The sequence below is a fragment of the Molothrus ater genome, chromosome 4, assembly GCF_012460135.2.
Source record: "Molothrus ater isolate BHLD 08-10-18 breed brown headed cowbird chromosome 4, BPBGC_Mater_1.1, whole genome shotgun sequence".
Taxonomy (NCBI): domain Eukaryota; kingdom Metazoa; phylum Chordata; class Aves; order Passeriformes; family Icteridae; genus Molothrus; species Molothrus ater.
In genome coordinates this window covers 58,313,422-58,339,285 of record NC_050481.2, presented here as the reverse complement: position 1 = coordinate 58,339,285, position 25,864 = coordinate 58,313,422, and the positions used below count along the sequence as shown (strand labels likewise).

At 39.7% G+C, this 25,864-nt stretch overlaps 1 protein-coding gene across 1 annotated transcript in view; it reads right to left on the bottom strand.

The window, feature by feature from the left end:
- Positions 1 to 22,693, bottom strand: part of BOD1L1 (biorientation of chromosomes in cell division 1 like 1) — a 36,796-nt gene extending 14,103 nt beyond the window's left edge. The window contains 15 exon segments of the mRNA XM_036381726.2: positions 283 to 370; positions 1,290 to 1,333; positions 3,807 to 3,867; positions 5,270 to 5,331; positions 7,410 to 13,521; positions 14,413 to 14,488; positions 15,185 to 15,329; positions 15,679 to 15,802; positions 16,682 to 16,780; positions 16,782 to 16,846; positions 18,159 to 18,305; positions 18,773 to 19,378; positions 20,551 to 20,741; positions 21,962 to 22,086; positions 22,484 to 22,693. Coding sequence (XP_036237619.1) covers positions 283 to 370; positions 1,290 to 1,333; positions 3,807 to 3,867; positions 5,270 to 5,331; positions 7,410 to 13,521; positions 14,413 to 14,488; positions 15,185 to 15,329; positions 15,679 to 15,802; positions 16,682 to 16,780; positions 16,782 to 16,846; positions 18,159 to 18,305; positions 18,773 to 19,378; positions 20,551 to 20,741; positions 21,962 to 22,086; positions 22,484 to 22,678 — 8,140 coding nt within the window. The 5' untranslated portion in view covers positions 22,679 to 22,693.
- Positions 22,694 to 25,864: the final 3,171 nt, after the last annotated feature.

Here is a 25,864-nt window from a genome sequence, read left to right as displayed (position 1 = left end):
TAATTATTTTATAGACTGAACAAAAAAATGTTTCTTCACCCATGATTGAGAAAATGACTATAATGCTTTTCTGTGCAGTAATTAAATTTGTTGCAATATTTTTATCAAATATCTTAACTGAAATATTAGAAATTATTTTGGGAGTATAAATTGCTTTGGAGTTTGGAATTTCCCAATCTCTATTATTTTCTCAAAAATACCATTTTATGGTCTAGACACAGTAGAACATGGTTTTGCCACAGAAAAGCTTTGCACAAATTCCTGTACTTCTGTATCACTTACATTTTTTTTCATCCATTGTTTCTGGAGATTTACATTGATTTCCTCTAGATCTATGTTCTTCAGTTATCTGGGTAGCTGAGTTTTCCACCTACACACAAAACACAAAGAAGAATAAACTTAATGGAAAAAAAGAAGTTATCAACACAGAAGGGAGAAACTTTTCCCTACTGGCTTCTTCCATGCACAACGTACATTAAAATGGAAAGCAGCTGTTACAAAGGAATTTATTCCTAGAACTCAAGTAACATTCCTACTACAGAACGGCACGATCAAAAAACTTCAAACCTGCCGTATTTTCAAAAATTTTGACTGATACTTTTATTGAAAAAAGTCTCTACCAAGATCAGAATTAAGCACCCTAGTACATGTGTTAAAAGTACTTCATCACAGTAAATCACAAAGAATATTTCTGGGTTTAAAGCACATTCTTCCTATCACAGGAACAACAGAATCATCTCATTAGCATCAGAAATGTGGCCAACCAGCATTTCAATATAGTAATAAATATATTTACTACCCGAGTTAATTAACCACAAACCCAATTTCAGCCTGCTATCTGTATTAAATGCCTTATTTTTGCTCCAAAAGATACACTTCACATTTGCAAGTTTACATTTGCAAGGCAAGAGTTATGCCTCTTATAAAATCTTGCAAAAGACAGCAGACTGCATTAAAATAGGTTTCTAATTGTGATCAGAACCTCCAAGAATAATCCCTATTTTTTTTCTCTAGTCTCATGGAGATCAGTCAAGCTTCTCTTTTCTGCCAGTTAACAGTCTTGAAACAGTCACAGACTATAGAATAACAATGCAAGATTTATTTACTGGCAGATTTGAAAGAATAATTAGATCTCAACCTACACAGCTGCAGAGTCTCAATAAACATAGTCTCTGCATATACAAAAATAATATTTTCCTTTAGAGAATATTTAATGTAAATAGAAGTAAATTCAAGTAAGAGAAAAGCAGCAGAGATTTACAGAATAAATTTAAAAAACAAGTACTTACATGAGAAGTTTCTCTTTCCAAAGGAATATTCCTCTGCAGCGCATCTATTAAAAATAATTTTAACACAATTAGAAAAGCTAAGCAAATGCAAAGTATCACAGTATCCTCTACTTCACCTCCCTGAAAGGATTCCAGAGAACCTGAAACTACATAAAACTTACTTTCTATGTCAGAAGTAAAAGACATCCAATCTTCTCTTTAACAATATACCCACAAAATAAAAGAAGAATATTAATTCCTCAGCACAGGATAACTGAGAATCACCTTATGGTTGAAATCCAGGCAATGAAGGAGCTGTCACCTTTCAAATTTATGGTGACTTTGAAATTTCAAATATAGTTCTACCATCTGATTTAGAATTTCATCCATCACAATCTTAGATTCTGGATCATGGGATGAAGTAGAACATGATTAAGCTACATTATAATTCCAGAGAAATAAGTTTGCTTAATTGTACTACTAAAACCTGTAGCTGATAGAATGCACATAAGGAAATTCTCCAGTTGCTAAACTCCAGAATACTCAGATTAAGTACAGCCTCAGCCTTCTATATCACAAAAACAGGGAAAATAACTATCAGAGTTGATGAGTGGTCTGGAGTTTTCAAAGAATTTCATAACTTTCAATACACAGAGAATTACAAAGAAGCTGCTTTATCAAATGTTCTTAAAATCTGATTAATAAAAGCACCAAATTAATACCTTGATTAAAAAAAGCTGCTGAAACATTCCAAGCAGCTTTCCCTTAAAAACATAAACCTAAAATCAAACAAAACCACATTTTTTAATATAGAATTTTATGTATTTTGTAGCTTGTTTCTTACATCTCCATGTTTTAGCAATGATTCCTCCACAGCTATACTGCTGAGCTGCACATCTTTCAATTTTTAAAGCAGTGTCAAATTAAGAGCTAGTTCCTACCTACTCAAACAGCAATGATTTGTTTACATTCCAAAGAATCTTGGACTACTAAACTACTGTGTCTGCTGTTCATACTCATGACAGGACACACATTTGTCTTTTAAACAACTTCCTTTTACGTATGTTGAGCTGTATGTATATATGCATGCATATATACATATAAGAGAGATTATTGTGGGGGAGAAAAAAACCTCTCTACTAATATCTACAAAGCATTAGTCTTCAGTATGTCACATCCAACATGATTTACACAACAAATGGACTTTTGTTAAACATTTTACAAGAAACAGGATTATCTCAGCTAGTTCAATCTGCACATTTAAAATTTTAAGTACTGTCTGTCTGGGTGACTGAGTGATGGGAAGTGGCAGAGTTCTAAAGGCACTTCAAAGAAACCTCATAGTACAGAAAAACCTGTTCAAATTTTAGATCTGCCATTCTGAAGTCTACATTCTTCTAACCAATTCTCAGGGTTTACATTTGCTTTCTTGTGAGCAGAGCATGTCTCTTATAACTCAGCTGCATATATACCACCCTATAACCAGGTATATGCATCTGACCTACCCTGAAAATAAAAAAAGAATTCCAAAGTTTTATACCAATGCTCATATCTCACCTTAGTGCTGTTTTTGTTTTCTATGTCTAAAAATTTAGCAGTGAGCTTAACAGTGTGTCCCTTCATAGCATGTAGGCCTTCAGTTGCAACTTTCTGTTAGAGGAAATGCATCTTTAACCTCCCCAGACAATATAAGCAGCAGTAACACTGGCACCTCTTGGGATTCATTTTAGTTCTGCTTGCTAGTCCAGTAACTGAGGATTAGCTCTCATCTGGTAGTGCTGTAAACATCTTTGTAACACATCTGGAGCACAAAATCCATCAAGATGGGCACAAAGCAGGCATTTGTTTCTGCTTTAACAGGAAAGCCAAACAACTGCAATGCATAATCTGGGTTTGGGAAGCATGGATTCTTTTTCAGTTTTGGTCCTACTGAAGATTAGTTTAAGTACATGGAAAAGGAATCACTGAGCACAGATCCAAATTGACTAATTGAGGTTTATAACTAGATGATTACCTACTTTTAACTGCTCTTCAAATTTGAATGAATGGCCACAACTATTTTAATCTTTTGGAGATTAAGAAGAAAAGCACAAACAGCAATTTTCTGTAAGCTCTTTATGACTTATCCTGTAGTACCTACTATTTTCATATTCTCACAAGGCCTGTCCCAGAACCCTAAAACCAGGATGTTCTAAACCTATAAGGAAGAAAGTCATTCCTTGTGGAAGTTTCTCTATCTTTCCTGGACAAATGTTTTTCTTTTGTGATTTTAAGTAGAATATTAGCAGTCGACTGTTTTTTAAATCTCAAATTTTAAAATCCTTTCCTGTTTTCAGCATATCATGTTGGAAGAAAAGTCTGACCCTCCTTTCCCACAAACCAAATTCAAGGCCCCCTGAACTCCTAAATACAGTTAAAAATTTCTGAAGGCTTTCTTCAACTCCTTTATACACCATATATAACAAATCTGCAACCCTCCAATCATAAGGAATAGTCCCTTCAGCATGAAACTAAGTTGCTATCAAGCACAAAAATCACCTTTTTGCAATTCTTTAGACTGAAGATCCACACATCCTTCTTCACTTCTCGCACTTTCAGGCTGTTGTGATTAAGCACAAAATCAAAAGAAACAAATATTGCAGATATTCAGAACAAGTACGTCTCACTCCACTCCTGCAGGTCATGATGAACATTGTCTTATCATGAATTATAAAAGTCTTCTTCAAAAGCTTTCTAAGACATCAGTACATATATTAAGAAGGAACAGTCAGAGCTAAGTTCAACAGTACAGTATTTAGATTTGACCTTAGAGTCAACATTAGTATCAGAGATTAGCTTAAAATAGCAGATTTCAGGAATTCAAGGTGCAACACCTACTCTGAGCTCCAAATAAAAGCAATAGCCTAGAAATGTTCATCTGTACATGGAAAAAAAAGGATCTGCTATGTATAACAAGGTACAATGACCTCCCTTCAACTTGTGTTTCGGACAGATTTTTTTTTTTTTTTTTTTTTTTTTAAAAAAGTTGCAGATCAGCTCAACAGCATAAATAATGCTATATGGAGTTAAGTGTATTAAGTCTGATCTGAACATTGCAAACTCAGCTACAGTTCTACATTATGGCTATACTGACTCCAGAACCATGTTATGCTGGTAAACAGTGCAGCTGTTTGCAGGTGCAATCATCAATAATTCCCACCAGACTGAAGTTGACTTCTACTCTCCTGAAGTCCACCCTTTCATAGATGCTTGAATCTCTGATCCATGTTCTCTCTCAAAAACTTATTCTCAGAGCTTGGCAGGATACATGAATGCACTTCTGCATCTGAATGAAGAATTAAACCACGTGGAATCCTGCCTACTAGGGAACACAGCCCAGACACACAGAGCCAGCTTTGGTCTTACACAAGCTCTAGGTGACCATGAGCCCAAACACCCTGGATTATGCAGGGTGCCCCACCCTTCTGTGAGAGCAGATAAGGGGCTGTGGTTATCAGAACACAGCAGCAGCAAGTGCTGTTCACACACACACACACACACACACACACAGAGAGATGTGTGACTCTGAAGACTGGCCAGGAAGTGCTGCAACACAATGAACAGCAGTGTAAGTTTGTTTACTGGTTCAAAGGAATAAACCAACATTTGCCAGCTCTAAGAGCTGGGGTGTGGGTGACTATTTTGCAGGCACTATCAAGCAACATGCACACAATATGACCAATTTTCAAAAAAACAAGCTTCAATGTCTTAATCATAGAAGGAGTATGGCTGCAGGAGGGAATTATTCCTAACACAGAATAACATGGAGAGCCCACAATTTAAAAGCCAGCTGCTTAGAAAACTACAGCTGAATAATCTGAAAAATTACTCTTTCAAAGTTCTTCAGTTTAAATTTTTAAATCTCCATTTTTGCTGACCAGAAATCAAAAGGTACAGGAAGAAACCCTATGAAGATGTATGAATAAGCAAGAAACAGTAAAAATTTTCAAAATAACAAATACCTTGTCAGTTCTCAAGGTACTTTCTAGTTCTTCTGTTGGCTTTGGTAAGGCTGCATTATTGCCTAATGAAATAGAAATATGTTAAAATGATCAGAACACATTATGCATTTATCTCATGCTACAGTAGAATGATATTTCTGAGTATTACCTCATGAATATGGCACATAAATTTAAACTCTTCCTGTGGACAACAGAAACAATAGCCAGTCTGTTTACAGCAAACCAGCTCAATAAAAACCAAACCTGTCATCTGCAAGAACACAAGTACTGCTATGTTCTCCTTAAATACAAAAGGCTTGGAAAATATGGGGTATCAGGATTTACCACAGCTTACTTATGAATTCTGACTTTGGCCTTTTTTTCTTTCTTATTTATGAATTCTAACCTTGGTTTTTACTTCTTGCTTTTCCTTCAAAAAGAAACCATCAACACATTTTTTAGATCAAATTCCAAACAGGAAACTACCTCTGTATTAATAAATGCAGAGCTAACAGTTAATACTAGTGACATATTTTAAGTGACAACTAGGTCTAAATCTATCAGCTCTAGAACCATAACCACTGAAAGTGTTCAATTTCTACAGAGACTGAAAACTCAGTAGTTCCTGTTAGCATCAACACAGTTTCAGAAAATCATAAACCCACTTCCTATTTCATTCCCCAGGGGAACAACTGTATGCTTGTAACATCTTAAAAACAGGCCATGGCAACAGCATAGTCACATGAGTTTTACAACATTTTTGGAAACCTATTTCAGAACCCTGTTTAGACAGCTTTTCCTAAACAAAAAGAAATAGTTACAACATGGTAATTAATCAATGATGCATGCAAAATAATTACATGATGGTTGCAATCCACAGAATAAGTACCATTACCATTTATAAAAGCTACATCAGTGGACAACAAGGACTGAGGCAAGCACTGAGATAAGAATACTTTCCTGTGTAATATTTTAAACTTTCATGGCTCATTTGCCTCTTGTATAAACAGCAAATAACATTTTTTAAGCTTACTAAACCAGCATCTTTCCTAGAAAAATTCCTAAAATTCCAAAATCTGCAAAGACAGCTTTCTCAACCCAAATATCAACAAAACTGGAGAATAAAGCCAGCCTTTAATAAACTGGACCTAAATCCACATTATATTTTTTTGAAATTATAGCAAAGACAGACAAGAGAAGGAAAAGATTTAAAAAATGGTACTTGACCAGCATCATTCCACTTCCTGTGGCATAAATAGATTTTTCTACAGTTTAATTTCTCCAAAATTTATAATGAAGTCACAACCTTCACTTCATTACAGCATCTACACAATTCATTAATGTTCAAAAAAACTGGTGCCTTAGCTACTTCAGAGTATGCAAGGTCAAAAATAGTAGGATGTTCATTACAATTTATTTTAGGAACCAGCAACCATGCAGATTCACTTCAAATGCTAGCGTAGAAAAATAGATCTGGATATAGAGTATGATATCCTTCATGCCATACACTATCATTTTCTATTTAAAATAGACATCTAATGCTCACTTAAAACACTTATTTAGGATAACTGGTCCATTCCTTTGTAACACAAAGCAGAACCATTTCAAGTGTTATTCATAAGACAATAGTAAGTGTAATATATGAATCTGAACATGACCACTAAATAGCAACCCAAAAAAATCTGCAGTTATGATTAAGGATGGCAAATCTCAACCTTCAAAATTATTATGAAGTTACCTTTCTAAAATGATGAACATATGTCAAAATGACATGCATCTTCTTTCCTAAAAATCTTTTTGAATTTCATAACACATTATTAACAAAACCCATGCGTATCTCCACAATAATTACCCCTTGCAAGTAACTTTATATATTGGCTGACAACTTTAAGTCAAGGTATTTTAGTAATTTCTTGCACTCTAATATTTGTTCTCCAACACAGCTGAGGTAATTGTGCTCAGTTAAGTCTTGTTTGCCCAAAATCACATGCTTATTTATTTGTCACCAATTCTTAGGTGTATAAACAGCCATTTTGCAACTAACAAAGAAGTGAGGTATATTTGAACAGTATAAGTTATTCCTAACTATAATGGTAAAATGCATCCATTTATGACAACTTATGAACTGAAGAACTTAAAAAAAAAAAAAAGAAATCCTCACCTGAATTAAAGGTTGCATTACTTTTCTGAAAAGTAACTTCAGTGCCAGTATCACCTGTTTTGACCAAGTTGGTTTTGTCATCACTGTCATGTAGCTTTTCTACATGCAACGAAGTGAGGTCCCTTTTCTTCCCTAGTTCTGCTTCTATTGTTACTTCACCATGGTTGGTGTTCACAGTCACTTCATTTACAGAAACTAAGGAAAGAGCCTCTGTCTTAGGCAGGGAAGTCCTTATTTCAGGTGAGTCACTTTCTAGAAGTACATTTGAATTTAATTGATAGTTTACATTCTTTACAGCTTCACTCTCTTTTGCTGCTTCTGAAATCGTACTGGAGAGTTCCGATGTGACGTCCTCGTGCAAAACATCTTCTGCTTGCTCATCATCCCCACCTGCCTCTGGGGAAGGGCTCTCAGCAGTCTCTGTACTAATCTCCACGCAAAGGGCCTCATCTACACTCATGAGGTTCACTGCATTTTCATCCACTTCTGTGATTTCACTGTCTACTGTGGCCTGAGATGCTGCTGATTCTGTCCTCACCCCACTCTCAGGTGTCTCGTTCTCTCTCCCAGTAACAAGCAAAGAATTCTCGTTTTTTTCTGGGCCTGTAGTTGAAAGGATGCATTCAATCTGGTTAGCAGTATCAAAAATTTCTTCACTTTTGTCTTTCACTTCTGTGCTCTCAGCAGGAAGTTGACTTTCTTCTATGACTGTGAAGGTGAAGAGACTATCACATTCTTCCATTGTGCTCAGAGTGATCACTGCCCCCTCCTCCTTATCTTCTACATTTGAAGCAGTGTGTTGATCTTCACTGTCAGTTGCAACTCTTAGCACAGGAGCTCCACATTCTCCCACAATAATCACAGAACCTTTGTTTTTCCCATCTGCATTGAAAGCAGTTAGTCCAAACTGTTCATCTACAGTTGCAGTGGTCTCCACCACCCTACATTCCTCTGATGCATTTGGAGAGAGAATGGCACCTTCATTTCCTGCTACAATGAGCTGACTTTCAGCTTGTGGTGCTGCACTGATCAAGACTATCTCACATTCTTCTGTCATGCTTGTGGTGATCATAGCAGCTTCGTATCTTCCTTCTGTTTCTGAAGCAGTGAGTTTGTTTTCATCTTGCACAGCTACACTAGACATAGGAGCTTCAAAACATTCTGCTGAACTTGTAGAGATCATTAATGTTTCATTCTTTGACTCCGTGTCTGAGATATGTTGAATCACCTCTTCTGTGACTTCACTTGACATTAGGATTACTTGTTCTTCCACAACACTTGTGGAGATCATGGCACACTCATCCTTTTCTTCCTTCCCACTAGCAGTTGGGTGACTTCCATCATCACCGTTATCTTCTCCTCTGCTGGATTCACTAGGCATGGGAACCTCATACACCTCCATATCTACAGAAACCATGGTATTCTCATTTATTTCTTCTGTTTTCAGTGAGGGGAGCTGACCATCATATTCAATAGCTGCACTTGACATAGGAGCCTCAAATTCCTCCACAATACTGGTGGAAATCATAGCACACTCATCTTTCTCCTGCTTACTGCTGGAAGTATTCACACACTCTTTAAACTCTGTAGCTGTGCTGGGCATAGGCACTGTGTCTTCAGAGTCTATTAAGATCATAGAGTTTCCCCCACTTTCATTTACTCTTGCAACAGCAAGTGGACCCTCTTCAGCATCTGTGGCTGAATGTAAAGGAGCCTCTTCCACTGTGCTGGTAGAGATGACATCACCTTTTACCTTTACTTCTCTGTCAGCAGGAGTAAGAGAAGCCTCATCCTTTGGAACTGCACTACTTATAGAGGCATCAAGTCCTCTGCTGTCAAAGAAAGTCATGGCATTCTCACGTTTATCTTCAGCACCAAACTGTGTCTTATCTTGCATGGCCATAGCACTAGTCATGGGACCCTCACATTCCCCAGCATCTGAGGGAAGCAAGGTACCTTCATGCTTTCCTGTCTGTGCAGCTAAGGCACCCTCATCTGCAGCACTTGCACTGGTCACACTGCTTTCAACAATGCCTTTATCACTTCTGCAGTCTGTGCCACAATTAGCTTCTTTCTCTGCATTTGTCATGCTGTCAACAGTAAGCTTATTTGTATCTGTGCCAGCCACTCCTGACTCAGCTTCCATTTGTTCAGCAACTATGCAGATAATGGAACTTTCACCTTCTTCTGCACTGATACAAATTAGTGCACTTTCACTTTCCACTCCTGTACAAGTAGAAGCGTGCTCATTTTCTTCATTTCCTCTTCCTGTACTGCTCACGATGTCCTCACCTTCTTCATCCTCTTCTTTTGAGCCTGTACTAGTCACAAAACCTTCATCATCACACAGACCCACACTGACTGTAGTGATACTGGCTTCTTCCTTTGCCCTTGTACTGTCCATTAGACTTTCACATTTTTCAGTTTCTAAACAAACTACAAATCCCTCATTGCTGTCTTCTATCCCTGTGCAGACAGCTGAAATTTCAGCATCATCTTCTGGGGTTATGCCTGTGCTGGTCACTGCACTTTCACCATTTACAATATCCTCAGATTTGTCACCGCTAGTTCCAGCTGTGGCACTGTTGTCTGTGACCACTGCAACACATGCACCAGTTACAGTGCCTTCTCCTTGGGTATCCGTACCAGTCACAGAACAGACAATGAAGTTATGACCTCTTTCTTCTGCACCTGTGCAAGTCACAGTACTTTCATGTTCTTTTACTTGGCCAGCTGTAACATTGCCCCTAAATTCACCTGAATTATCACCACTGGTTGACCCTTCACCTGTTTCTGTCCCTGCACTAGTTACAGCTCCATCGCTCTCCATTTCACCTAAGCAGGACACAGAGCTTTCCAATTTGCCTGTATCTACACAAGTTGAGGTCTTTGGCTTTTCTTCAGAGCCTGCACTAGTCACAGCATCATCTTTTTCCTCTGTCCCAGCACTATTTACACTGTCTTCAATTTCTACTCCACTTGGGTTCACTAAGTCCTTACCACCTTCTTCTGCATCAACCATGGTACAGTCACCATTTGCTTCTCCTTCTGTACTTGTTAGGAAGCTTTCACTTTCTGCTAATCCTTCAGTGACAACACTGCCACCACCTTCTTCGGCTGCTGCAACAGTACAGTCACCAATATCTGCTCCTGTGACAGAACTGCAGTCCTCACTACGTTTTACCCACATGCCTGTTGTGAAACCTTCATCAGCTTCTATGCTTGTGCAGATTACTGTCACCTCACTTTCTTCTGAGCAAGTGGTTGTAGCATCACTGTCCTTTCCAGAATGTGATGTACCCTCAGCACCTTCTCCTCCTGTACTAGTTGCCATTGCAGTGCTCTCAGTGATCTTTTCTGTGCTAGTTCCTATTGCACTGGCAGGAGTTTTTTGTAGGCTGCTATACAACAAACTAAGTTTACTACTTCCTGCACTGGTACCTACAGCATTGCTTTCATTTTTGTCCATGCCAATCACATTAGTCCCTTCTTGCCCATTGGCTATAACAGAGCCTTTGAAACTTTCCTCAGGAACTCCTTCAGGCACTAAAACAGAGGAAGACTGGATCATATTATCAGTGTTATGCACCTTATTCTTTTCCACACTATCCATTATTGTGCTTCTTTCTCCCTTTGTGGAAGGATCTATATTCAAGCACTCTCTTCCTTTTCTTCTTGTAAGTTCTTTTGTTGTTACATCTCCATGATCTTCAGTTTTGCCAGACATCAAGTTTCCCTCTTTTCTTTTTAACTTCCTTTTTTGAGAGCCATCTGACTTTGCTGCTTCATTGTAATCTTCTTGCCTACGCACCCCAACTGTACTGTCTTCCATTGCCTGTCCATCAGGCCGGGACACCTCATTCACTTTTTCCGTACTGTTTGCCACGATGGTGTTATCACCATCTTTCATGACAGAGCTTGGCACTGCACGATCTTGCTCCATGTACACAACCTGTGCTGTATCATTCTTCATAAGGAAAGCATCTTCCAATAAGGAAGTCCCATCTGAATTGTGGCATTCTTTAGACAAGGTACCTAAAGAATCTGTAGAATCTGACATATCCATATCCATGGACTTTGCATCAGCAGCATCTTCTCTTGAAGAATTAATTGCTAAAGGAACATCATCTGAATTAGAATTTATCACAGTTTTTAAATTCTTTGGTCTTCTGCTGTCTTTTGAAGCCTGATCCTTACTGGATGCATTCTTTAAGGTTCTACCACTTGTTTCATACACAATACCTGTCTTATAAGCCCCTTGTTTACTGGGACCTTGAGCCATGGAAGCTTTTTTGGACAAAGAGTCTAAGGCACCAACTTGTTTATTAGAAGTATCTTGTTCAACAGTTTTTCCAGCTGCAGGCAGAAACTGTGATTCACAAGCTGCAGGATCTGCCAAGCTGTGTTTTAACTCCTTATTTGAAATAGAACGAGATCCTTTCTGTTTTACTGCACACTTGGCATCTGTGGCTTGGAGAGAGTTTTGAATGTTTTTCCCATCAATGTTGGATGCTTCGTGTGCTTTTGTTTTTTTCAAATCAAGTTCAATCAGCTCTTCTTCATGACCAGCATGTGAGTCATCATTATTCATAGTTGCCTTTTGAAGGGCTGGAACCTGGCTGCTTTCAGTTGTGCTAGCTGATTGCTTTTCCTCCTTAAGGAAATCTTGGTTTGATATACTGCCTTTCCTATTTTCACAGGAGACTTTCTTGCTTTGTTTTTTATCCACTGCCATTGTGACATTAGATAATCTTTCATGCCCACTATCCATTTCTTTAGTATCTTTATCTTCTAATTTGATGCTCTCTTCCTTCTTCTTTATTTCCTTGTGGCTGTGCTTTAAGTTTCTGCTTTTATGACCTTCAGCAGAGAACCTTCTTTCTAGTTTGGAATTACTTAAGTCTTTATCACCTCTGTATTTCTCTTTTACAGCTCCTTTTTCTCCAGAATGTACCTTAACTCTGTGACTAAAGTCTTTTTGTGATCCCTGAGTTGACTGTGGGCCACTTGCAAGCTGAAACTCAGCACCACTCTCCTCCAAACCTTTATCTTCATTCCTGGATTTGTGCTGTTTATCCGAATCATTGTCTTCCATGCTCTTATCTTTGTCTAGCTTCTGTCCAGTGTCTTGTTTTGTTAATTCCTGTAATTCTGTTTCAGATGCTTTGAACTGTTTACTATGACTCTTGGACTTGGACTTTAACAAAATCTTGTCTTCTGCAAGGCTCTTAGATCTTCGTCTATCTTTATGAACACCATCTTCAAGTTTTACATTACTATCAGAGTTAGTTGATTCTGTTTCATGTTTATCTTCTGAGTAGCTTTCACTCCTTCTGTGTGATGCTGAACCAGGTTGTTTTGAGGCACTTAGGGAATCCTTCTGTGGCTTAGAATCACTCAAGGACCTTTTGGTCTTGCATTCTGCTCTTGGTTTGTCTGTTAAGAGATGTCTGTCTTTTCTGTTTTCCTTCCGCAGCAATTCTTCAGCTTTTAAGGTTGATTCAGAAGGGTTTTTTCCATCTTTCCCTGTTACTGACACTTTCCGTTCACTTCGGTGTTTGCTTTTTCTTTCACATTTGTCATCTGAGGAAACCTTTATTTGTTGATTATGTTTCTGGCCACCATCCTCTCCTTTCAAACTTCGCTCAAATGAATGAAGTTCAACATCTTCACCTGACTTGTGAATACCATCTCCTTTATATTTGTGCCTTAAAGGAAGTTTATCTTCTAAAGCAGTTCTTTCCTTTTCATTTTTATCTCTGTAAGACTTGGCTTCTTTTTTGGCAGAATTTCTCATATGTTGAATTTCTGTGTCAATATCTTTTTTGGGGTGTTTTTCATTCTTAGATATGGATTTTTGCTTCTGTGGTTCTTCAGTATTGACTTCTGCTTTATCCAATTGTTTTTTTGGATCCCTTGTTTCATTGTCCTGCTGAGCTCCTTCAGCCTGAAGAGAAGAGGAAGTTTTTCTTTTGTGTTCTTTTTCTGCTTTAGAATCACTTTTGCTTTCCTCAGCTGAATGCCCCCATTCCGAAAGTCTTCTAAGTTGTTTACAGATTTCATTTTTTCCATGATTGTGCTTCAATTCTTTGGAAGAATTTTTTTCACAGGTCTACAAAAGAGATTTTTTTAATATATATAAGTACACATTATGCAGTTCCCTCACTAACATGCCTGAACAGAAACGGCAAGCACAAATTCTTGAAAAAAAACCTTAATATACTAGGGAATACACTTAACATTATAATAAAAAAATCATTCTAGCCAGGAAATGAAAATTGCCATTTTCCTTTCAGCTATCCACTATAGTGGAAAAATCGAAAGCAGAAGAAGTTATCCTTAAGCCGTCTGAACTTTATTATTTTTTCTTCATAAGGTAATTTTTCTAAAATGACTTTAAAAGGTTTTTGAATAGACAACCACAATTTCAAGTACTCTCTAAAGCTACCTTAAATAGCTATTATGCTGTCTGGTAAAACAAAACTGTAACTAAAAATCTGAAATTAAACAGCACACTAAAACTTAAAAATTATACATCTTGACTTCTACTTGAATTCCTACTCCCACCTTTTTTAGTTTAAACAATTTTATTCATAAAATTCTCACCATAAAAATTTTCTTTCCTTTTGTGGTGGAGCACAGTCAGTCTTCCTTTGACTTTCCAGTGAGAAGTTAAAACAGATCAAGCTCAAGTCTTTCTTATATAAAAGATACTGCTCTTTTTAAAAACCCAGCCTGCTTCACAGATTAGGGCTCAAACTGCATCTCAGGTTCTACTACAACATGCATCAGCACTGAATACACAGACCACATTTCAGTGGCTCTTGCAATTAAGAAAACATTACTACAGTGATGTCAGATCACTAATACAACGGAAGGAACAGGCAGGGAAAAACTTATAAGTGAGAACGAATGCAATTATATGCAGTTTGGTGTGGACATATGAAGAGTACCATCAGAATTAAAAGGAAGATTGTAACATTTATACTTAAGAGACACCTACCTCATTTGTCTTTTGCATCTCTTTAGAATCATCTTCAGTTGGCTCATTTTTCTTTCTGCAGCTATCTTCAGCATGCCTGAAACAGGTATTTGGACAATTTAACAAGAACAATTGGTACCAGCCTAACACTGCTTTGCAAACTTTCTGCTTTCAAAACTGAATGCAAGAGAGAAATGCCCACTAAAAATACAGAAACAGAGCACAATCACCAAACTTCTGACTAACCAATGCACCCAGGCTTTTTCCTCTTGTAAAATTATATATAGCAGCTTCAAAAACACCCTGAATACCAGTGCTTTTAAGCAGTATTAGGATGACATTAGTACTGTTGTTGTCCCTGTAAAATGGGTAAAAGTTCTCCTTGCCCCATATCTACTTATATGTAGCCAGTTATGTACAGTTATGTACAGTTATCTATCATGTAGATATGTACATGAAACATCTATCTAAAGAAGAAGCCAACTTGACTTGCCTATTAGATACACAAACATGTAAAAGTTCTCCAGTCTCATGCCTTTATTATCTTTATTACTTTATTATTATTCTGTGAAAAACCACAAAGACTGCTACTGCAGTCTGAGCTGCAACATATTTAATCAGCTGTAATTTTTCTGCCAGAATTTCATGTTTATTAGTAACAATATGATGCAAATATTTTAAGAAGAAAACTGTTTAAATGGATAAGGCCAAGTACAAAGTTGAAAAGAACCTTTCCAATCTGCAAAAATGAATATTCAAAACATTAAGTCCTTTTGAGCAAATGCATAAATACCTTGAATCTCTTTTTCTTTTTCTGCTCAAGGCCACTTTTTTTTCCAAAAATTTCTGTTCTTTAAGCACATCCTTAATGCTGGTACCAGTTGTTTTTGACTCTAGACTTTTTGATGAAGGTTCTTCGAATTGCAAGCCACTTTTTCCTAAAATAATACACAAATGGTGAAATAGATACACATCATTATATTAGAGTTTCAGGTATGAACATGACAGAAAGCAGTACATAGAGTACTAAGGCATAGCAGAGAATTGCAGTTAGGCGTTAATTAAGCTTAAGTAGTGCAATGGATATATGAAAAAGCGAAGAAGAAATTCTCTGTTAATTCTTTGCATTATAATTTTTTCTGTTACATCACTGTTGAGATGTTGGGTTATTAAGGGAAGGAAATGACTACAGCCTATATGACCATTATTCAAAGCTCAATGTTTTATTCTATGGAAGGTAAGTGAGAGCAGGGTGGTGTGGGCTACTCAAAGCTTTTCTACTCATACCTTTAGCATTCTGATTTCCAGTTTTTAGGGATTTTGTCTTTTCTGCAGCCTTCTGTTTACGTTTTTCTTCCAGTCTCTCTCTGTTAATTCGTCTTCTGAGGAGTCTCTCTTCTTTTTCTTTGGCCTAAAGATACAAAACCAAGGAAAACAATTTATCATTAGGTCAAAGAGCATTCTTTGACTACAAATATAAGTCTAAACCTCATAGAAAACAGAACACTCTAGCTTACGGAAAACTAAAACATGAATACACCTTCGAAATCATATAAAAGTTAATGGAATCCTCTAATATTTCTGTGAAGTTAAATTAGCTGAGTTCCAGAATCTCCTTGCTGCTCAACACTGCAGACTGAAGCTATGCAACCTTCTCAAAGAACATATGTTTTATCTGTATGTACATACAATATATACATTTTAATTGTAAGTATAAATATATGTATCTGGCCAACAGAGAAAATCTAAAACAACTGCTGCTCCCTCTTCTGTCTGCTGGCTCTTCTGCCACAGAATAGAGTGCACATGCTTAAATCTGTTTCCATTCTCAGCGACCGCAGACTTGCTACAAACTACTGATTTCATGGTCAGCAAGGACTACATTTGTAAAGAGCTGGGGTAATGAATCAGCCTGCAGTACTCTACACAAGCCTGATCTACCAAAAAACCCTGCTGAAGGCAGGCTGCAGGTAGATATGGGCTACTTTTTTCATTCAAATTGTCACAGTATTTCGGGGGCGGGAAGGAGATAGAAAACTCTGTCATCGCTTTCACTGCCAGAAGCCATCAAACTATAACCAGCAAAGTGCTGTGCTGGAAAGCAGATCATGCCATATTGATGGAAACCTGAAGAAAGGGCAGCTGTAGTATAAGGGTAAAAAAAAAAATCCCTGAAGGGAGAAGAAACTGAAGACTCCCCCTCACACAAACCACCACCAAACCAGCAGTGGAATTTCTGCTCCTAAAAGTTTTGGGGCAGGAGCGCGAGCAGTAGCACGCCCGCACTCACAATGGACTGCCGGCGCTGCTCCACGGTTCGCTCATCGTCAGAGTCACTGAAGTACTTGGAGTACAGGAACGGCTTGCGCACGTACGCGTGGCGCACAGGGCTTGGCTCTCCCGTCGCTCAGCTCCTGCGGCTTCGTCTTACTCTGACTGCTTTTCTCCTCTTCATCTAAACACAGGTTGGTCAGTGTAGAGATATATTGATAAATTAGGCCAGTGCTTGCAACGTAAGTTTTAAGAAGGCAAAGCTACTCAAAACCTATCAACCATTATTTACTCTAACACCATAAACTGGTAAATTAAATCCTTTGAGTTTCAAAGTATCACTAGATTATGAAAAAATCAAAAGTGCATTGATGTGTTTGTGTACATCATTCAGCCAAAAAATTGCACAACACAAGCCCAGTAATAAACCACAACACAACAACTTACCCCTCTTGCCTCTAATCCCACTGCCCCTTTACATATAATATTTAGTAGCTAGCTATGCATGAGAAGTCAATATAATTTCTGCTATGTATTAAATTCTAGTTCTCCCCACACCAAAAATATCAGTACGGTATTTCAGCACAAAAAACTAGTTGGCTTACTGAAATACATACACAAAACACATTGTTGGTTACACACATCTAAGTATTAATCAAGTAAAAATAAATAAATCTATTCCAGTTTTATCATTGTTAGATATAGTGCAATACTGTACAAATTATTTGTATTCATCCAACGTACTTAAGGCTTGCCTTCATTTCATAAATATTTAGTCGTAACTGAACACAATCTGTCATGTTTCAAAGTAAAACCAAAGCCAGAGAATACACAAGTGACTCAGTGCTTCTAAATTATATTTTCAGAATATAATTTAGAAGCAGAAAAGGTAAGCTGTGAGCATACTAGAGAGAACTCATTCAGGTACTAAGGCATTCTGCATTATAAAGTGGAAAGTTTTATTAATTACAGAAAACAGAGTCTGAAGTCTGTACTACACAGGGAGAACACAAAAAGGCAACACAGTCAGTGAAACAACTTGGTGTTTCTGAACTTTTAAAGCTAGATACATTCCTGTTCTTTTTACTGTGGCCAAACTCCTGAATCCTAATGCTCTAAACCCAATCTGATCTACAAAGTCAGCTACAACCACTACCATGGGATCACAAAGCACTCAGTGTTATTCCAAGTTCATGGCAGATGGGAGGGGAAGAAAGCCACAGAACAGTGACATTCACCATTAAGTGCTTTTGTCACCAATGTAATACTGTAGCATAAAAAGATTTACAATGTTTAGAATATACTATATTAATAAAAACATTCTAAAAGTAAACCTACTACTCATCTTTTCCAACTGCACAAATATTATCCAGTTCACATTCAAAGCCTCTCTCAGAGGTAGGTACAAGATTGCAAATCCTCAAATTTACAACATGGTAACAACAAGAGCATTACATACTCCTTATTGCCAGTTAACAATGTAATTATTTTACCACCTGATGTGATCTCCCCCTCTTCAGTACTGTCAGAAATTACAGGCTCCTCTTCACTCTCCTCTTCAAAGGAAGAAAGATCACTGGTGTGGACAGAGCTGACCGTGATGTCACTGAGTACATCCATATCTGAATCTATTAACATGTTTTCTTGCAAAGCAAAAAGTAAAAACAAAGAGCTGTAAGGCAGCACACTGAGTCTGTTAAACTTTTCCTACCAAAACATCAATTTTGTCACTGAAAACAAAACTATGTTAAAATTAGAAATAAGAAAACAAAATTATAACACTGTAATGAAATAACCAGGCTAACTCTGGTTTATTCAAAACAAAAATCACTCTGAAGGAGAATGATAAACTTTAAATGAGGACTGAAAATGCTGAGGACTTGTCAGATTAAAATGACCAATCACACACCGGAGAAATCAAAGGCCATCTGACTCCTAATTCAGCTACCTCAGTTAAGAGAGATAGATCAAATCCAATTGTCATTAGCAGACCACTTTGCCAGAACTAGCAGAAAACTTACATTCCAAACATACTGATTCAACTCCTGAATTAACTTAAAAACCTCACTCCTTATCCATATTTTGAGGAAGATCATTGCCCACACCATACCTTCTTTAGCACTTTCAGTTGTTTTATGTTTATTGCTATTTTTTTCTGGAACAAAGTGTTTCACTGGCTCCGACTCTTTTGCTTGCTTTTCTTCTTTTGACTTTGTAGTATCATCGCTTTTCTTTGAATGATCAGATTTCTTGTCAAGCTTTTCCTTCTTTTCTTTTCTTCTTTCACTTTTTTCACTGCTCTCTGATTTCTTGTCAGATTTATCCAATAATTTACTCTTCACATCTTCACTTTCCTGTGGAATATCTTTACTTGTAAACGTATTAGCATCCTTAGCTGAATTTTTTGTTTCTTCACTTTGGCAGAGAAGCTCATTTAAATCTTCACACTTCGCAAGTGTTTCAGCCCCTTCTCCAGAAAGGTCACAAATTGCTTTCTCTTTGTCTGGCAAGTCCTCTGCATTTCTCTCTTTATCAGTGCTACCATCCACACTCTGCTGAGATGAGAGTTTTTTTGCAATTCTGTCATTGTTCTTGGGATTGGAGGTCTCTGTTGAAGCCCTGGCAGCACTTGCTTCTTGATTAAGAGAAGTTATTGTTTCCAAAATGGACATTGCATCACTAGCTACATTAGCACTTGGAGTTGTAGCAGAGACACCTTGAATAGTAAGAAAGAACAGAGTTTTACTTCACCCTAGTTTCCATAATTCTGTTCTGATAGAAGGTTAAACATGTGAAAAGAAACAGAATACATATACCTACAAAATACATATACCTAACAAAAATATTTGACTAATTTTGCCTTCAGAGATTTTGGCTAAAAAAAAAAAGAACCGAACAAAAATCTCCAAGACATTGCATTCCTGCAGCAAGCACCGTACAATTACTAGAGATCCATTTTGCTCTGTGGCACACCACTGTTCCTGAGCTCTGCCTAGAGAAAACGAGGATTGGCAACGGGAGTGACACCTGAGCACAGCCCTTGTTCAACTTCACCAGCATCCTAAGCAGGATGACAACTGTGGCTAAAATACTATGTATATCATATATATTCTATGTATATATATGTATATACACTGCAACAGAAAGTCAGTAGCTCACACCTCTAATATCTCCATAAATTTCATGGAAAATTGACTCAGCATATTGACTATACAAAACAGGACTATCAGAAATACCTTATCACTTTTCTATCATTTTAGAACCAGCTCTGAAGATGGACAACTAAGCATTAACTAGACTAGCACTGAGAACTGCAGCTGGCTTGTTAACCCATTTTAAAGGAATTGGGCCTCAGAGGAAAAAGACTTGGATTTAAATAAAGGTTACAAATAGACAGATGGCTGTGGAGCCTCTTAGAACAGGAAAGAATAGACAATTACCTGCAGGAGTGTTTTTAGAAGTTGATTCAGGTAATTTAGGACCATAGCCATCCAAATTTTATGACACACAGCAACTGCACAGGTAACTGTCTCTTAAAGAATTCTTTCATCTCTACTGACAGACAAAAAGTTGCATCATTCTTCTCTTACAGTCTATGTCTCATCTGATCCTCTAATACTGAGACCAACTTTTCTCCCCACAATAAACTGATCCCTCATAATCTCAAGCAGAAGTGAAAGAGTGACATGGTCATAACAGCATGACATCTCTTGTGCTTTCTACCTTTACACATAGAGTAAGAGACAAGTGTTCTGGCATGCTGCCTGGAGCTCAGCTTGCTAATACTGATTCTAGCAATGTTATGGTAGCAGAAAGCCTAGTCAATGATTCTGCTCTCCTAAACCCCATTCTTTTGTTAATAGACTGCTCAGAGAAATAGCAGAATACCTTGTACTGTAACAGAAGCATCTGCTTTCTCCTCACTTGGAGACGTACTGGGGCCTGCCTCCTCTTTGTGATTCAATGTGGCTAAAAATTCATGGACAGCTTTTTCCACCTGAGGTCTGAATGTGTGGTTGATCTTTGGGTCCACAACCTGAGAAATAATTCTGTCAATTCCCGATTCCAACATTCCAGACCTGGAACAAAGTTACATAAGTTAGTATGAAAAATTAGTTTTTAAGAACATATTAATGAAATATTATCATTTAGATGTGCTCTAATGAAGCACTAATATTTTCTGAGCCTTCCCACAGCTATGCTTTTAGCCTGTGCCTTACCTGTAAGAAAAAATGTGCTAGAGAAACAAAACAATCCAAGCACACAGAATTGATACAACAAGCAGCCTGTTCTTACATCATTAGTGGTTACACTTACAAGTGTTATCTAACTGCAAAAAACATATTTTGGAAGAAAATTTAGAAAAAACCTTGTATTACCAATTTCCATAGCAAAAAAGAGATGAATTATAGCTGGCATGAGGCATAAATAGCTACAAAACCACTGGTCACTACCCTAAGTTACTTTCTGCCTAGTATTAGGCAGCACGTTCTGCAGCTTTATAGAACACATCTACCTTCAGTAAAATAACACAGAAAAGAAAACCCACAGCTATAAAGCTTATCTCTTCAGACCCCTGTAGTTCTCTGTGGAACATACGCTACCTCTTGTTGTCATTGCTTCTTTAACAAGAATGGTTGCTCCCCTCCCTACAAACCAAACAGTCCTCAGTACAAGTTACCAATGGTACCACCACAACACAAGTCATTAAGTTTGTTCCCAAATCCGTGGTTTAATGGCCAAACTCATGGTACTTTGAAAAAATTTCCTAATGTTTCTTGTGAGCCTTAAAATTTGAGAAGACTGGAGGAACCTTCATGAAATAACGTCATACAGGTTAAAGTGTCTGACATAATTTTAACATAACACCAGTTCTTAAACCTCTTCTCTGTCCAGCCAGATTTAAATCCATTTTTCTATTTTGTGACTTTAGCTTTATACTTTGCAGAGTGTAGTCCGTGGAATGTTTCTCCTTAGATCTAAAAATGATAATTGCAATTTTATTAACACCTCCCCTAAAAGCAAAAGTAATGTTGCCTTTAGCTAGGGGGTTACAACTCAAATCAAAATCGAGGTTTCCCCCCCTGCATAAACTTGGACATCTGCAGTCTCATCCTGACTAATACTGATGGCGAGTTACTACCTCCAGCAGTATTACATTTTAAACACTGAGAGCGGAAAACAACCCAACTTCCTCAGAAGTGTCTGAAGAAAGCAACCCACTTTACATTGACCCAGACCCTTTGTCACCTATCACAGCACACGGGCATGTTCAGAGAAATCCAGAGCTGTCACTTACTTGAGAACCTGCTGTCTAATGTTATTTCTCAGCTGGTTCTTGTTGAGATGAGGACTCCAGGTATGAGTTGCCAAGTGGTTGGAAACAAAGTTGTCAACGCGCTGTCTCAAATTCTGGTAGGCAGGCTGGAAAGCAACAGCAGAGATGTTGGACTGGGAGGATCATGAGAGTGGCTGGTCATCCTCCGGGAGGCCAGGCTGGTACAGCGGGAGCCCCGTCGGACCCCCCGTTCTGTGCAGGCGTAGCCGCTGCCCTGTGGCGGTGGCAGCGCGTTAAACGCTGCCCGCCGGATCCTGCGCGAACCGGGTGTGTGTGACCGTGCGTGCACGGCCGGCCAGCCGCGCTCCCCGCCAAACACGGGCCTCCGGCTCTCCCCCGGCCGCGAGCGGAGCCGGAGCCCCACGCGGGCCCAGCGGCCGCTCCGCCCCGCCGAGCGCGCTGCCCCGGGCCGGGCCCGTCCCCGACCTGCCAAAGCCCGGAGCGCTGGGAGCTCCCCGAGCCTCCGGTCCCGCCCGCCCGCACCTTGGTGTCCACGTCGGCCAAGCAGTCGCGGCGGAACTGGTCGAAGAGCCCCTGGCTCTTGAGGTGGTTAACGATCATGGAGACCAGCTCGGGCTCGGCCGCGCCGCCCCCCGCGCCGGCCCCGGCCCCCGGCAGCGGCGGCGGCTGCTGAGGGGGCGGCGGCGGGGGCGGCGGGGGCTGGGGGTTGGTGGCCATGGGGGCGGCGGGGCGGCGGCTGCTGCCGGCGGTGCCGGCCGGGCCCCGGGACGGGGCTGCTCAGCGAGCAGCGGCGGCGCTGACCCCGGAAGCGGAAGGGGACGGCGGGAGGAAGCGGCGCGGGAGGAGGCGGAGGCGCCGCCGCCGAGAGCGGCGCCATCGGCGCGGGACGAGCACTGGCGGGGCCGCGCGCAGCCGCCGCGGGCCCTGCACAGGGGCGGAGGGGGCGGAGCCGCTCGCGGCCCCCGGGCCGGTGCGACCCCGATCCGCCGGGCTGAGGGGGGAGAGGAGCGGCCGCGGCGCCGCTCGGCCTCCTCCCGCCGCGCCCACGGCCCCCCGCGTGGCGCGGCCGCCGCCGGGCGCTGCGGGCACCGCGGGCGCGCCCCTCTCCCCGGCCGCCCCGCGCCGCTGCCGCACTCCCGGCGGCGAGCCGCGGCCCCGCCCTGCGGCCCGCCCCTTCCTGCGCCCGCCGCCATCACGGTGCGGGCGGTGCCGCGCGCTTCCTCCCTCAGGGGCGGGGCGGGGGCGGGGCGGGGCCGCGCGGGGTCACCGGCGGCGGATCGGGATCACCGGGACCGGGATCATCCCCGCTCGGGACACCGGGGAGCTGTTCCTGGCAGATAACTGGCACTGCCTCCTCTCCCGCCCTGTCCGGCCTCAGGGGCCTCTGTCGCCGTATCCCTGGAGAAGGCGGCTGGAAGATGATACTTAAAATACTTGGATTTAAGCTTGTTACCTTTACGCATCAGTGTATTCTCACGTGCTCTTGTAAAAGAAATGTTTTCCACCCATTTCTTGTGTCCTGGTTACCTTCTTAGCCATTGTTTTTCACGTGTCAGTGTTACGGTCACAACTGTCCAATGTGCTGAGGCAAGGAATATTAGATAGGATATTAGATATAAATTCCAATATATTTCTAATATTAGATATTAGAAAACATGTTTCTCACTGTTTGGGTGGTCAGGCATTGCAGTGAGGTTCCCAGCAAGGTGGTGGAGCCACTGTCCCTGGAATTGTTTGAGGCATCTGGACCTGGTGCTGTGTGATTCAATTTAACATGTATCCCTTGCTTTATGTGTCTACGAACTGGTTATGACTAAAGTTACTTTTGCATTCTCTATTAGGACAGTCTAACTTTTAAATATTTTTGACATATATTTAATACAGGAAGTCTCAGGAAGTTTCCTAATGTCTTCCAAATGAAGTAGACAGCAGATGTAGTTCCAGATGCAGTTGCTAAACTTCAAACAATATTTAAATTGCTGAGGAATTAGTAAGATATGAGACAAACAGAAACGAGATGTATATGGTATTGTGGGAATAAATTGTTACATGGCTGCAGGCTGGACAAGTATGTGAAAGTACAAGTCACAAAATTCAGGGAAGGTGCTTGTGGCTCAGAATCCCTTCTCTGTAGTGGACTGGGAAAGTATTTTTTTTCTTTCTGGCTCTACGCTTGCTTTTTGTCCCTGAATATGAGAACTTCTCCAGGGCTGGGCAGACCCATTTCAGCCATTGCTGTCACGTCAGCAAGCCATGCAACTTGTGATTTCAGATTAACATATTTTTGTCTCATGTTTTGTCTCATTTTTGTCTAACTGGGGGCACAAATGGCATGATTTTCACCTGAAGCAGAAATAGGAATAAAATACTATGATGAATTTGGAAACACTGTTACTTGTAGTAGCATGAATAAAAATAAAGCACTGGCAATAGCTCACTCTTTCTTTTTTAGACAATGTTGCAGAAATGTTATTCTGTGGATGCCTACCACAAGCATCAGATTCAGAGTGGCCAACGGCCCAGCTGATTCTGAGTGTTCATAGACTTAAACTCTCTTGAGGTCAGTTCATACCATAATTGATAAAAGTAGTAACTTAGCTTGACAGGTTAGTTGATGTTTTCTGGTTTCTGTTTTTCAGTGAAACACTTTGTGTAGTTTTTCCTCAAAAACTTTGTTCATTCTGTTTATGCTGATAATGAATCTAAGTTTATAAAGTATCTCAAATCCAGGTGACAGCTGAATTAAGAAACTAAAAAAAGAAGGTAAAAGTCCTTCACTTTGCATGGGAGTCAAGGATTAATCTGAACAAATTTGGTAGTGGTAGGAGATGCCCTTCCTTTGTGATGAACTCTGTTGCAAAATTCTGTGCTCTGCAAAGATAAAGTACTGCTGTCAGTACTGAGCATACAAAGGTGATGTTCCTCTTTAACCACTGTCATCTTTTACAGACAAGGGTACACAGAAAGGGGAGCTCTTTAGTAACATTTTGAGTTCTGTAGTAAAAATCAAGACTTTTCAACAGGAATAACTGAAATGCCTGAGGAGATTCTTGGATACTAAAAGCTCTAAAGCTGCCCAACAGGAACAAGAGATCTGTCATGGATGAATTGCTCACTTCTTCTTCTACATATGTGATAACATGTCTGTGCCTGGCACCATCTGTGTTACCATCCATCCCTGAGGTTTATTATCTTTTAGTGTGTAGCTTATTGGTATGTTCATTATGGCATGATAAACCCCAGAACTGTGGATGCTGAATTCATTTGTTGTATGAATGTGTATTGCCTGATGCATATTTCATTTTTGTTACTCCCTGTGCATAAACAGTATACTGGTATAATTGTCTCTAGTTAGAGAAAACCTCAGATTTTCTGGTGCTTACTGTTATGGAATTTTTCTAAAAAAATGGCAAAATTATGCCTTGGAGCAGCACTAGTAATCACAATCTAGTGCACTGTGTTTTGGAGCAGCAGAGAAATGGTGCCAGCATTGCTGAGGTTTTATGCCTCATCAATAACAGCATATGTGGCCTCAGCTGAGCTGCAGCGTGAAACGCTGTAGTTGCAAGACCGAAATGCAGCCAAGGCACGGACTGTACCTTCAGCTGTGATGTGACTGCAGTGACGTCCATATCCTTACATGGGAATAGCTGCAGCAGATAAAATGTTATTGGACTGCCATAAATGGAGGATATAATTCTGTCACCTTTTTTTTTGGTATGTAAATAAGAGCATTTAGATAAACTGTTGTTTAATGGTGCATGCTTGAAGTACTCTTTTTGGCTTTACAACCATGTTTCTCACCAGGTGTCAGTTATGTTTTTATTTGTTCAAACTAGTATATATTTTTCTTGTTTGACTGGCAAGTAGATCCTGTGTAATATGTGAAGCTTGTGGCATAAG